This window comes from Felis catus, chromosome C1 (assembly GCF_018350175.1).
Source record: "Felis catus isolate Fca126 chromosome C1, F.catus_Fca126_mat1.0, whole genome shotgun sequence".
Taxonomy (NCBI): domain Eukaryota; kingdom Metazoa; phylum Chordata; class Mammalia; order Carnivora; family Felidae; genus Felis; species Felis catus.
This window is the reverse complement of record NC_058375.1, coordinates 34,642,981-34,657,090: the sequence shown is the minus strand read 5'-3', so window position 1 is coordinate 34,657,090 and position 14,110 is coordinate 34,642,981. Positions and strand designations below refer to the sequence as shown.

Here is a 14,110-nt window from a genome sequence, read left to right as displayed (position 1 = left end):
CTGCCCACTCTGGCTCCTCTCAGTTCCATTCCTTGATGAGAGTGATGGGTCATCAACAGACCTCTCTCTCTTGAGGCCCAACAAGCAATCTCACCTGCTGACCTTACCGGCAGGGATAAGTGTAAGCCAGGTGGGGCAGGGTATGGAAACCAGCCCTGGACCGTTGAGCTTGAGATGTTCCACTTCACAGAAGGGACCTAGTGCCCAGGTGGGAATTTAAGAGATTTCAGGCACTTGAGACCTGGGGTAAGTCATTGGGGCACAAACAAGCACCCCCTGCCCTTATTTATCATGCCTACTCCCCTCACTCAGAGTTTAGGTAGAGGGCACCTGGATGCCTAGACCAGGTACGCTGGGGCCATTAGGGGAACAGACCAAGGTGGCCATGCAGGAAGGGGTCAGGGTGGGGATGGGGGTGACAGGTGTCACCAAATCTGTGGGACTTCCACAATGCCCAGATAAATTTGAGCCCACAGAGGTTTGGCTCCTCTCCATGGCAACATTAAGTGATTTCAGAATGTTTATCTGTGGTTTTTATGCTCCACTGAAAGGCACTGTCATGCTCTGAGTCCTTAGTGTCCAACACAGGGCATGGCCAAGGGTAGACGTCCAGGAAATGGGAGGTTAGCTAACCTCCACAAGCTCTTCGGGTCTGACTCAGGCACCTCTTTGAGAAGTCTTTCTTCCCTGACACACCCTTCCATTGACTCTGTGCCCCTCACCATGAGTCCCCACAGCTGTGATGCTCTTTGTAGTGGGCTCAAAGAACATTGGTCAAATGAATGGAAGCTTGCAGGTTGACTCTCCTCTGAGCAGTTGTGTTGGTCCAGCATTCTGTCTGGAATTCTTTCCTCTTCATTCACCTGCTTAATTTATTACAATAGGGATTACTAGATGTTACATATACTCCCTGAGCTCAAGGGTCACCTCCCCCAGATAGCCTTTCTGATCCTCCCCTTTAAGTGCTCCCCCTCTCCATGGCCACCTCACTTAGGTGGACTTCTCTGCCCTAGAGCAAGATGGCCCCTTGGCCACAGGAACTGGACCTGATTCATCTTTCTGTGGCCATCTCCTGGAAGTGCTTGGCAATATCAGCAGAAGGTATCATCTCTAGAGTAGAGAGATTCTGGTTGGGATCCCAGTTCTGCCACCTGAGAGTTTGGGCAAGTTCCTTTTTATTAGCTTGCTGGTCAGTGTAATGGCTAGCTGAGAAGTCCAGAAACAGAGGTTCAAAACTATCTGAGTATCCAGGAGAGTCATTATGCTCTCAGCCCTAGGGGAAGAACGAGGTAGGACAGGGCCTTTAATACCTGGTATTTGGTAGTCCACATACCTGGGCTCAGTGAAGGGAGGAGGGGAAGTTACAATAGGGCTCTTCCTTCTCTGCCCCAGTCTAATGTCCTCCACCCCCAAGTCACCCAGAAAACAGAGCCTAAAACAAGAACTAAGTGCTGATGTTTTATTTGAGAACTGCAAACCCCGGGCACTAAGTAAAGGGAAGCAAGGCAGGGAGAACTAGTGGTAATGCAAATTGATAGCAGTTGGGTCCTGCTTCATGACAAGCCTTGAGGAAACACCATAGGTGTGTCCATTGGCTACATGGGAGGTCTCCCCATTGGCTGTACATTTTGGGGAAAGAATGCCTTGTGGCAATTGAGGAAAGGGAGGGAAGAAGGAATTTATCTGCCTGACTCTCTCTCATCTTCCATTAGTCAAATGTTATTCCAATAGCATTAACTCCCGCACACTTCTGGGTTGTTAATGGCAATTTGAGATGCCAGATCCCATGTCCTGCAGTGGGACATTCCATGCAAGTCTGGAAGCTGTAGGACAAGACAATCTCTGGGCTTATGGCTGATGAATACCAGAGAGAATGTGATTCTGTACATAAGTGTCCCAAGCAGTCCAATACTGTTTTTCTCATTTACCAGAAGAGGAAACATGGTAAAGTGATCAAGGACCTTTCCCAAGGTCTCACGGCTAGTAGACGGCAAATTCAGGATTTGAGCATAGTCTGGCTCTGGAAACTATAGAAGACCAAGATAAGGAAGTTGGATTTTACATAGCAGGCAAAAGAGAGTCACTAAAGGGTTTTAAGCTGGGGAGTGATATAAGATAAAGAGCTTTCTTATAAAGCTTCCAATTTCTACTTTCCTCCATCTTCCCATGAGGCTAAACTTGGGAAAAGTAGGTGGCCCCAGAGAGGTGAGGGCATGCAAGATGGTTTTTGAGAAGTCTCTGATTGGGTCCAGAATTCATATAGGCTTTAACACCACTTCATAATCTTTCTCTGTCTTCATCTAAGCCTACACCTTCCAGAGACTAGCTGGTCAGAGGCAGGCAGGATCTGGGAGAAGCTAAAATAAAGAGAGAGATTGACCTAAAGAACAGGAGCAGGAGGACCAGCCATTTTCCCATTGTTCATCTGTGGGTCTGGGGATCCTGGCACCCGCAGATGAGTCCTTTGGTGTTGCCTGAGATGGTCAGATCTCATGAACTGTCGGCTGCACTGAACACATCTATATGGTCGATATCTGGTGTGTATCCTCATATGTCGTCCAAGCTCATCGGAACGGAAGAAAGACCATGTACAGCCTTCCCACATGCATTTATAAGGCCTCTCACCTGGGGGGAGGGGGTGACAAGGGACAGAAGAAATTAAGTTTAACGATAGGCCAGCAGGTGCATAGGAAGGAGTCTCACTCTATGAGGAAGAGCAGTCAAGGCTGAGAAACCAAAAGAAAACCATAAGAAAGTAATGAGGAGGCAACATCATCAGTAGTCCCCATGATTTTGACACAGTCACACTGGACCATGGGAAAGCAAATTGGTGGGGCCAATATAGCTTGACTCCAAACTTGAAGGATGACAAGCTAACCTCAAGGCATTACAAACCAGTGGTCCAGCACAAATCTAAAGCCCAGAGACTCCTTCACCCCACCCAACCCTACCCCTCCTATCTGACACTTCATTCACCTGTGTGTTTGCGTTGGTGACTCACGAGGTGGGAGCGCTTAGTATAAGCTTTTCCACAGTTCTCATATTGGCAGGAGTAAGGCCTTGAAACTGGGGATCTCCTGGGAGCCCTTTCCTGGGCCCTGGAGTTCCACTCCGCTCGCTGTGGAGCTTGTATGGGCTGCTTGGATAGGAAGGAGTCTTCTGGGGAGGCTGGCTGGCTCATGAGAGAGTACTGGGATTTTAAAGCCTGCAATGATGGGGATCCAGCTGGGTGCATCCTAAAATCATGGGGATCTCTAGGGGGTGACATCTGAGCCAAAGAAGGGAGCATTGCCTGAGCCTCAGTAGAAGACATGGTTGGGGCCAATACCATTTTAGGTGTTAAAGAGTCTCTATTAGAAGGTACCGTTGGTGGGCCAGAATAAGAAATTGTGGGTGCATTGATGTGGGACATCGAGATTCCATTGGGAGCTGAGACTGGCAGACCACTGGAGGGCATCCTTAGATTCCTACAAAAGTTCATGGCCATCCCTGGAATACTGGGTTCTCCTACGGCCATCATCTGGGACCTCTTGAAAATCATCATTCCTGGCTGGGAGGGAGACATCCCCTCACAGTAAATCATCTGGGAAGGAGTGTGAATCACTTGGGAGCAGTAGCTCACGCCATGCTCTGGCAACAACATACTGAACTGTTGTCCCATATCACTTGCATTCTGCCTGGGTGCCTCAGTCAAGGCCAAGGGGATCCTCTCCAGCTGTGTGCACTGAGGGAAGTGTTGAGTGCCTGATGGGCCGTCATTCCAAGAGGCGTCCACTCCACTGCTTCCAGGAGATGGAGACGTGTCCAAGATGGACATGGACTTCTCAGTATCCTTGAAGAGAGAGAGAGTCAGGTGAAATTCACTCTAGTTCAAATTCCAGTTCCACTGTCCCTCCTTCCCACCCTCATCCAGGCCTCCAATATCTCTTGCCTGAATTATCCTGCCTCCAAGCCATTCTCCAGTTTGGGCTTTCTGAGATGCAGGTCTGGCTGATGGGAGCACAGTGGAAGCCTAGATGTGCCTCATGCCATTTTTTTTTTCCTTGGCATGTTTTTGTTTATCTCATGAAAAGCAACAAAGAAAGCAAATAAAATATTCCACAACCTATACCTTCAGCAAAACTGAGAAAACCCTCAAAGATTATATTTAAGTGTGAGGGTGAGAGAACATCCAAAATCAGCATAATAAGAAAGCCACAGGAGCGCCTGGGTGGCTCAGTCCGTTAAGCGGTTGAGTGTCCGATTTCCCCTCAGGTCATGATCTCACAGTTCATGGGTTCCAGCCCTGTGTCATGCTCTGTGCTGACAGCTCAGAGCCTGGAGCCTGTTTCAGATTCTGTGTCTCCCTCTCTCTCTGCCTCTCTCCTACTTGCACCGTCTCTCTTTCAAGAATAAATAAACATTAAAAAAAAATTTTTTTTAAGAAACCCACAAAGTTTCAGATGGGTCATGGCTGTAGCACAACTTAGAAACCATCTGCAAATATTTACCTACAGAAGAGGGTCTCACCTGAGTTGGAACTGCTGTGGACAAGTCTGAGATCAAGCATTGGAGGAAGGAAGGAAAAGAGGCAGACTTTTAACAATGGTGGGGGACTGGCTTGGAAGTCCGAGGCAGTATTCCTTGGTGACTAACTGGTGTGAAGGAAAGAAAGGAAGATAATGGTGGTAGAAACAGGACAGGATCCAAGAATCATATTTTTTTAAAGCTGCCCATTACTGTAGCATTAGAGATAGTTCTTGAGCTGAGAAACTGGAAAAGTAACCCCACCATCTCCCATCTATTCATCCACTGGAACAGTCCAGAAAAGACCAATCCATTCAAATATGAAAACCAACGCATAAGAAAAAAATACAGTATCCATAAAAGACACTTAAACACCAAAACAGAAATTAATGATTGTAATTTCTCAAAAGGAAAAAAAAAAATCACCAGAAAAAATATTGCCACAGAGCAAGGAAAAATGAGCAACATTCAAACACACACACACACACACACACACAAAGAAAGCAAATTTAAGAAAGCAATTTCAGCTTTTACACCAATTACAGAAACATCACAGAGCAGAAATAGAGGAATTCAAAGAAGTTATGTACAGATAATGGGCTACAAGTTATATTAGAGGGGAGGGAGGGGACAATGATAAGGGGCATTGGAGGAGCTGCTATGGTGGTGGCAATGTTTCAGAGGTCTTCACTTTGTAATAATTCATTAAGCTGTACACTTACTTAAATGCACTTTTCTGTTTGAGTGTTACTTTCCATGATAAAATCGCTTTAAAACAATATTGTGAGCAATCAGGATTTTCAGAAAATGAAAAATTCTACTATAAAAATCAGAGAAGTAAAAATAATGCTGAATTTAAATAGGAAATATTCTATACAATGTCCCTCTTAAAAAGGGAATTTCGGGATACATGGGTGGCTTAGTCAGTTAAGCGTCTGACTTTGGCTCAGGTCATGACCTCACAGTTCGTGAATTAGAGCCCCGCATTGGGCTCTGTGCTGACAAAGAACCTTCTCGGTGTGCTGTGCAAAGAACCTTCTTGGATCCTCTGTTTCCCTCTCTCTGCCCCTCCTCTGTTCACATGCTCTCTCTCTCAAAAATAAATAAATATTTAAAAAAATTAAAAATATTTAAAAAATAAAAATAAGCATTATAAATGCTTATAATTAAAAAAAAACTCAAATGAACAACCTAACTTTACACCTTAAGGAACTAGAAAAAGAACAAACTAACCCTAAGCTGGTATAAGGAAGAAAATATTAGAAAAATATCAAAGAAACCAAAAGTTAGTTCTTTGGAGAGAGTAACAAAATTGCAAAACCTTTAGCTAGATTGACCAAGAAAAATATGTGAGGACATTACTATCAATTTTACAGAAATGAAAAAGATTATAAGAGCACTATGAACAATTTTATGCCAACAGTTTGGATAACCTAAATGAAATAGATAAATTCCCAAAAAGACAAAACCTACCAACACTGAATCATGAAGAGAAAGAGAATCTGTACAGACCTGTGACTAGTAAAAGAGACCGAGTCAGCAATCAAAAGCCTCCAGGACAAAGAAAAACCCTGAACTTGATGGCTTCGTGGTGAATTCTAAACATTTAAATAATATAAATGCTTCTCAAATTCTTCCAAAAAATTGAAGAGGAGAGAATACTTGCTAACTCGTTTTAGCATGCCTCGATACCACAGCCAGATAAACACATCACACAAGTAAAAGCAAACAATAGAGCAACATCTTTTATGAAGATGGATACCCTCTCCAAAAAAAAAAAAAAATCCTCAAAAAATTAGCAAACCAAATCCACCAGCATATTAAGCAAAGTATACCACATGACCAAATAGGATTTGTCCCAAGAATGCAAGGCTGATTCAACATCTGAAAATCAAAGTAAAATAGAGGGGGAAAAAGCAGAAAAAGCACTTGAAACAACCCAGTAACTTTCATGATAAAAAAAAAACTCTCAAAAAACGAATAGAAAGAAACTTTCAACTTGATATAGGCATTTATGAAAAGCCCACAGCTAGAATCATACTCATGATGAAGGATTGAAGGCTCTTCCTTTAAGATCAAGACAACAAGGATGGCTGTTTTTACCACTTTTATTTAACATTGTATTGGAAGTTCTAACCAGAACAATTACATAGGAAGTAAAGGCATCCAGGGGTGCCTGGGTGGCTCAGTCGGTTAAGCGTCCGACTTCGGCTCAGGTCATGATCTCGCGGTCTGTGAGCGTCGGGCTCTGTGCTGACAGCTCAGAGCCTGAAGCCCGTTTCAGATTCTGTGTCTCCCTCTCTCTCTGACCCTCCCCTGTTCATGCTCTGTCTCTCTCTGTCTCAAAAGCAAATAAACATTAAAAAAAAATTTTTTTAAGAAGTAAAGGCATCCATATTGGAAAAGTAAAACTATCTGCTCCCAGATGATACAGTCTTACATGTAGAAAATTCTAAAGATTACACACACACCTGTTAGAACTAATAAACAAATTCAGCAAAAGTAGCAGGATTCAAATTCAACACACAAAAGTCAGTTGTTTCTATACACTGACAATGAACTATCTGTAAAAAAAAAATTAGAAAAACAATTCAATTTACAATAGCATCAAAAAGAAATACTTAGAAATAGCTAAGAAGATTAACTTAATCACTGAAAACTACAAAAAACATTGTTGAAATAAATTAAAAACATAACGGAGAAACACCTTAATGTTCGTGGATTGGAGGACTTTTAGTTATGAAGTCAATGCTACCCAAAGCAATCTACAGATTCCATAGAATCCTTACAAAATCCCATTTTTTGCAAGAATAGAAAAATCTACCCACTAAAATTCATATGGAACTTCAAGGGACCCCAAAAAGCCAAAAGCAATCTTTGAAAAAGAACAAAATTGGAGAATTTACACTTCCTGATTCAAAATTTACTGCAAAGCTACAAGGCATCAAAACAGTGTATTCTTGGCATTGGTGCACCTGGGTGGCTCAGTAGGTTAAGCGTCCGAATCTTGATTTTGTCTCAAGTCATGATCTCACGGTTGTGAGATTAAACCCAGAGTCTGGGCTCCAGGCTGACAGTGTGAGACTGTTTGGGATTCTGTCTCCCTCTCTCTCTGCTCCTTCCCTGCTTACGTACACACATGTACACACACACACACACACACACACACACGTGCTCTCTCTCTCTCTCTCTCTCATAATACTTAAATAAACTTTAAAAAAGTAAAAATCAAAAACAAATATGATATTGGCATTAAACATAGACTTATTCACCAACAGAAAGGAATAGAGCCCAGAGAAAACCCTTACCCATATGGTCAAATGATTTTCAATAAGGGTGCCAAGACCATTCAATGGGGGAAAGGGCAGCCTTTTCAATAAAGGGTGCTGGTATAACTGGATATCCACATGCAAAAGAATGAAGGGCCCTTACTTAATACCACAATCAACAATTCAAAATGGGTGAAAGACTAAACGTTGGAGCTAAACTAAAACTCTTCGAAGAAAACATAGGAGAAAAGCTTCATAACAATGGATCTGGCAATGATTCTTCGGATATAACACTAAAGGCACTGGCAACAAAAGAAAAAGAGAGATCAAGTTGGGCTTCATCAAATTAAAACCTTTTGTGCATCAAAAGACACCACCAACAGAGTATAAAGGCAACCCACAGAATGGGATAAAACATTTTTAAATCACATACTTTTTTTTAATAAATTTTTTAACATTTATTTATTTTTGAGAAAGAGACGGAGTGCGAGCAGGGGAGGGGCTGAGAGAGAGGGAGACACAGAAGCTGAAGCAAGCTCCAGGCTTTGAGCTGTCAGCACAGAGCCCAATGGTGGGGCTTGAACTCATGGACCTCGAGATCATGACCTGAGCCAAAGTCGGACACTTAACCACCTGAGCCACCCAGGCACCCCACAAATCACATATCTAATAGAGACTTTATCCAGAAAAGATGGAGAGCTCCTAAAACTTAACATAGAAACAACCCAATTCAAAAATGGGCAAAGGACTTAACTAGACTTTTCTCCAAAGATAAACAAATGGGTAATAAACAAATGAAAGATGCTCAACATAACTAATCATTAGGGAAATGCAAATCAAATCCACAATGTGATATCACTTCACACCCATTTAAAATGATTTCTATCAAAACAAAAACATAAAACCACACCCAAAGTGTTGGCAAGATATGGAGAAATTGGAATCCTCGCACACTGATGGGAGGAATGTAAAATGGTGCAGCCACTGTGGAAACCAGTATGACATTCCCTCAACAAATTAAACATAAAATTACCATATGATGCAACAACTCCACTTCTGGTATATACCTACAAGAACTGAAAGCAAGGACCGAAATAAATATTTGTACACCCATGTCCAGAGCACCATCATTCTCAGTAGCCAAAACGTGGAAGCAACCCAAGCATCCATTTACAGATGAATGGATCAACAAAATGTGGCATACACATACATTGGAATATTATTCAGCCTTAAAAAAAGGAGGGGTGCCTGGGTTGCTCCGTGGGTTATCAGCTCAGGTCAATATCATCTCATGGTTGTGGGATCGAGCCAGCAATAGGGCCCTGCGCTGACAGCGAGAAGCCTGCTTGGGATTCTCTTCCCTCTCTGCCCCTCCCCAGCTCACGAGGGCCTGCGTGCACACACTCCTTCTCAAAATAAACAAACATTTACAAAAAAGAAAAAAAAAAGGAAATCAACACAAATGAGCCTGTGAGACATTAAGCTAAGTAAAATAAGCTAGTCACAAAAGGACAAAGAATGTATGATTCCATTTATATGAGGTATTTAAGGAAGTCAAAAATCAAAGAAACAGAACCTGGTGGTCTAGTGGTTAGGATTCAGAGCTCTCCAAGAGACAAAGTAGAATGGTGGTGGCCTGGTAGGGATTTGGGGTGGGGATGAGGGATGGAATTAGGAAGCTACTTTCAATTGGTTAAAGAGCTTCCGTTTGGGAAGCTGAAAAAAGCTGTGGAGATTAATAGTGGCGATGGGTGCACAGTAACATGAATATGATTAATGCCACTAACTATACACTTAAACACGGATGTAGATTTTACCACCCTTTTTTTAAATGTCTAAAAAAGGACACAGAAGGGGTTCCCACTGGCCAAATTTGTGACAGTTTAAGAATCAAGAAGAATAATGACTGTTGGTTTTAACAGAAGCTTTGAACATCGTGAATTGAAGTGAAAGAATTAATCATTTATTATCTTTCCGGGAGGAAACTTCTTCAAAATCACCGAAAAAAGAGCCCAGGGGTTTAAGAAAAATCCTATTTTACAGAAGAACGCACACTAATGAATGTAGAAGGAATGGTGGGAATGGAAATTATTTTACAACCCTTAATGAAACTTTTAAGGAAAAATTAATATTTGGTTGACACCATTAGGTGGATGATTGGTGGGGAACTGGACATTTGGATGTATCCGAGGAAACATATAACATGGATTACTTTCTGACCACAAGGCTAAATGTTAAGTTTGAAAAGAGAGATGAGATCAACCAGGCTTTTCACTACCTTAATTCTAGCATTCCCCCGATGTGGGGAAGCCAGATATGTCTCCTGATGAGGATGAAGCCCATTGTATCTTTGAGACATTCTCACCAAAAATCAGGAATGCAATTAAACTTTAAGGTCTATCTCCAATTTAGAGGTGATACAAGAGATAGGATATCAAACTAAATTATACCATGAGAAAACAATCTGATAAATCCAGAAGAAGGATTTTGTCTATAAAACAAAATTAGGATTGTGAAAAATGGAAAGCCAGTCAGGAAAAAATAAAACTATTCTAATTTCAAAGAAACTCAAGAGATGTAACAACTAGATGCAGTGTGTGGTCTTAAATTGGATCCTGGTTTGGACATATTAGCATTAAGGACATTTTAGGGAGAACTTGAACAAGTTTTAGGGGAATTTGAACAAGAATTACATTCAAGATGATATTAAGAAATTATAAATTTTTGTAGTTTTGAAAATGTTTTGACTGTGGAAGAAAACATTTTTTTATTCTTTTAAAATATTTATTTTTGAGAAATAGAGTGCACATGACAGAAGGAGAAGGGCAAAGAGAGGGAGAGAGAGAAACACAAGCAGGCTGCATGCTGTCAGATCAGAGCCTAATAAGGGGCTCAAACACACAAACTGTGAGATCATGACCTGAGTGGAGATCAAGAGTCAGACACTCGGGGCGCCTGGGTGGCTTAGTTGGTTAAGCGTTCGACTTCGGCTCAGGTCATGATCTCTCAGTCCATGAGTTTGAGCCCCGCGTCCGGCTCTGTGCTGACAGCTCAGAGCCTGGAGCCTGCTTTGGATTCTGTGTCTCCCTCTCTCTGACCCTCCTCTGTTCATGCTCTGTCTCTGTCTCAAAAATAAAAACATTAAAAAATTAAAAAAAAAAAAAAAAAAAGATTCAGACGCAACTGACTGAGCCACACAGGTGCCCTGAAAATAATTTTTTTTTTACCTCTAGAAGGGCTGAGGAGATCCTATCTTGTTTTCTTTACCACTATATGCAACTAGCATAAAGTAGGCACATAATAGGCCCCAGATCACTGTCTATTGGATGAGTATTTCTGGGGTGCCCAGCCCCTTTTTCCTCCCTCTCAGTGATGGCCCTCTTTAATTTTCCTGATCCTTCACAGGCAAACTTCTTTGGAGATGTCTAAAAAATACGCCTTTATCACTACCTTGCTTTATTATTCCCAAATTCCATATGGCCCCCATCTCACCACAGAAACAGCTTTCATAAAGGTCATTGATGACCTTCATTGTCTCTACTAAGTCCAAACACTTGTCAGATCCCTTCTTGTTTGGTCTCTCAGGAGCTCCTGAGACTACTGGCCATACTCTTCTTGAAATGTTTTCCTTCCTTGGACTCAAGAACACATTGTCACACTTGCTGGATTTTTCTCCTTCCCTCCTCCCTGGCCCTCCCTCCTCCTCCATCTCTTCTACTGGTTTCCCTCACCTACAAATTTCTAGTCAATCTTTCTCAGGCTAATGATCCATCTTGGTTTATATTCCACTTATTCTTAACCCAGTAGCTCCAGGGCAGACTTCTCCTGAATCTTCCAGCTGCCCAATGCTCAGTCCATTTGGATAGCCCAAAGGCACTTCAACAGACTGTATCTAAAACTCCCATTCATTCCACTCACCCAACCAAAGGGGTTTAAAAACAACAACAACAAAACAAGCTGGTTCCCTCCCATCCTTTGCTCTCTCAGAAAATGTCCCTATTGTTGTCCAACCATGCAAGCCAGAAACCTGGTAAGGTGTGCTGGATGGCTCCTTCACCACCTAGATCTAATTACCAATTCCTGCAGTGTCTACCTCCAAAATATGTCCAGGATCTATTTGGTTTTGTCTGTCTCCACTCTCACCTCCCTAGTTAGGCTGCCATTTTAGTTCTCACTTGGATTATCCCAATACCTTTCTAACTATTGCCTTGAATTCCCCCATCTCCACCAGGGCACTCTATACAAAATGCAAATCTAATCATAACTGATCACATTTAAAATCCTCAGTGGCTTCCTACTGGCTGAAGCCCCCTGCATGATCTCAGTAAGGTCGGGGAATCCCTGCCTCCCTCCCCTTGGGCCATGCTCTCATCACTCTCTTGGCCTTGGTCTCTGTCCATCTTTCATTTCCTCCAACATAGAGGCATACTGTCTCTGGTCTCAGGCCCTGCAAACCCTTGACCTAACCAGTTTCTCAGTCCCAAACCAAATCCTCAGCTGTCTTCTCAACCTCCTAAATCAATTCAAACACCTCTGCTATTTGCTCCTGTGGCACGTGTTCTTCTTCATAGTAATTTGTACACTTGCAATCATTCAGCTATTTATTAATAAAATGGTATAATATCTTATAGTGAGCTCACCATTGTATTCCCAGGGCCTTGGCAAAGTATTGCCACTTAGTAATTTTTTCCTCCCTGCCTGCTCCCCGCTGACTTCCTAACTTTGTCTTCTTTCCTGGATACTCAAGTCCCTCGACACGAGTTACCTGGACCTTTTTTTTACCCCCCCAGCTCCCAGCAGAGGTGCTAATGCTCGATGGATATTAATTGCATAAATGACACACGATTTGTGTTCTCGATCTCTCATCCCCACCCCCTTCCCAACTCCATCCCTCATACTTCTAATGCCCCAGATATGTGCTTCCCTCCACCGCCAGCCTGCATCCATCCCACCCAACCCCCCCCAACCCCCACGCCGGCCCTGGTGCTGACTTCTGGACTCACCTGCACGAGCTGGTGCTGAGCCTCCTGCCACTGGCTCAGCCTCTCCGCCTCCTGCTCCATTTCAGCCTGGGATCGGCTGCACATCAGGACTGGTGTGCGGGTCCAGACCCGCACCAGAGGACAGCTGACATGCGACGCCTCGGGGTCGCAGGTCGGGTGTCCTCACACCACCACGCCACAATCACAATCACCGCGCTCAGCTTCTACCTATCACGGTGCCGGGGGGGCGGAGCCAAGGGGCTCACCCACCGACCCACCCTTCAGCCGCTGCCCCACCCCGCCCCAGCAGGCACCTGGGTCCTGCCCGGGGACCTCAGACCTTCACTATATCTTGTATCTTATGTCTGCCTCACCCTACTTCCCCCATCCACCCTTCGGTCTGAACATCTCTGTTTAGCCCAAGTAGGGATAAGGACACCGAGGTTTCAGACTCCAGGTCTGTGGAGTCTCAAGAGTGGAAAAACCAAGGAAGGATGCTGGAGGCAGAGGCAGATAGGGGTGTAGGAGACCGGAGAGCCTCCACCCCACTCCCCACCAGGTCAGGGTTCTTGATACAAGCTCCTGGAGGCCTGGACCTTCTCCGCTGTAGACCAGGTATCCCTGTCTGTTGCGTGTACAAAACGAATACCGGGAGCTCCGTGGCACAGTGTCTTCATTCCAGCAGACTTACGGAGTACCTCCTGTGTGTAGGCACTGTTTGGGGGGACTGGGGATGCAATGGCAAACAAGACAGAACCAAGGGTCTTTGCTCTGAAGGAATTTTCATCCAAAAAGGGCAGACAAACGAATATAGTAAAGCCAGTAGTTAATAGAATTTTCTTTGGTGTTGAGTGCCACAGAGAAAATAGGAAAATGTGAGCTGAGAATTAAGTGCCTGAAAAGAACCTCCCCATAGGAAAATTGGAAGGATCTGAGGCAAGAGAGAGCTTGGCATGCTAGAGGAAACGCCAAGGGGCCAGGCAATCTCCACCACGCGAGCAAAGGAGAGAGTGGGATGACATGATGGGGATGGTCTTAGAGACCATGGACAGCAGTTTGAACTTTATTCAAAGTGTGATGGGAAGCTACTGAAGGAATTTAAACAGGAAATTGACAGGATCTAAGTTTTACAAATAATCCTCTGTTTCTTTGAGGCTTATGGATTATAGGAAATGAGATCAAAGCAGGGACACCAGTTAGAAAGCTAAAGGAGCTCTCCAAGAAAAAGCTGTTAGTGTTTGTTTGGGCGGGGGGGGGGGGGGGGGGGGGGGGGTGATGGTGATTAGAGAATATTCTACAATTAAAAGGGACAGGACTTGGTAATGGTTTGGAATGGTGAAGGGCTGGGAGGAA

General features: G+C 43.6%; 1 protein-coding gene and 1 long non-coding RNA gene across 6 annotated transcripts in view; one reads left to right on the top strand and one right to left on the bottom strand.

The window, feature by feature from the left end:
- Positions 1 to 507: 507 nt before the first annotated feature.
- KLF17 (Kruppel like factor 17) lies at positions 508 to 12,947 on the bottom strand. 4 transcript variants are annotated; one of them, XM_019836878.3, is made up of 5 exons: positions 12,779 to 12,939; positions 6,978 to 7,070; positions 4,510 to 4,634; positions 2,977 to 3,832; positions 1,446 to 2,625 (listed from the first exon to the last, which is right to left on the bottom strand). In XM_019836878.3, the coding sequence occupies exons 4-5, from the start codon at positions 3,815 to 3,817 to the stop codon at positions 2,381 to 2,383; spliced, it is 1,086 nt and encodes a 361-aa protein (XP_019692437.1). In that variant the 5' UTR covers positions 3,818 to 3,832; positions 4,510 to 4,634; positions 6,978 to 7,070; positions 12,779 to 12,939; the 3' UTR covers positions 1,446 to 2,380. The 4 variants fall into 4 exon arrangements, with proteins under 4 accessions (XP_044891629.1, XP_019692437.1, XP_044891630.1 ...); XM_045035694.1 differs by lacking the exons at positions 4,510 to 4,634; positions 6,978 to 7,070 and adding an exon at positions 508 to 863 and having other exon boundaries at positions 2,381 to 2,625; positions 12,779 to 12,947; XM_045035695.1 differs by lacking the exon at positions 4,510 to 4,634 and having other exon boundaries at positions 12,779 to 12,941.
- Positions 12,948 to 13,026: 79 nt separating this feature from the next.
- LOC109502278 overlaps positions 13,027 to 14,110 on the top strand; it is a 43,647-nt gene continuing 42,563 nt past the window's right edge. For both annotated transcript variants that reach the window (XR_002160793.3, XR_006584230.1), the window contains exon 1: positions 13,027 to 13,372. This is a non-coding gene — a long non-coding RNA (uncharacterized LOC109502278). The remainder of the gene's footprint in view (positions 13,373 to 14,110) is intronic.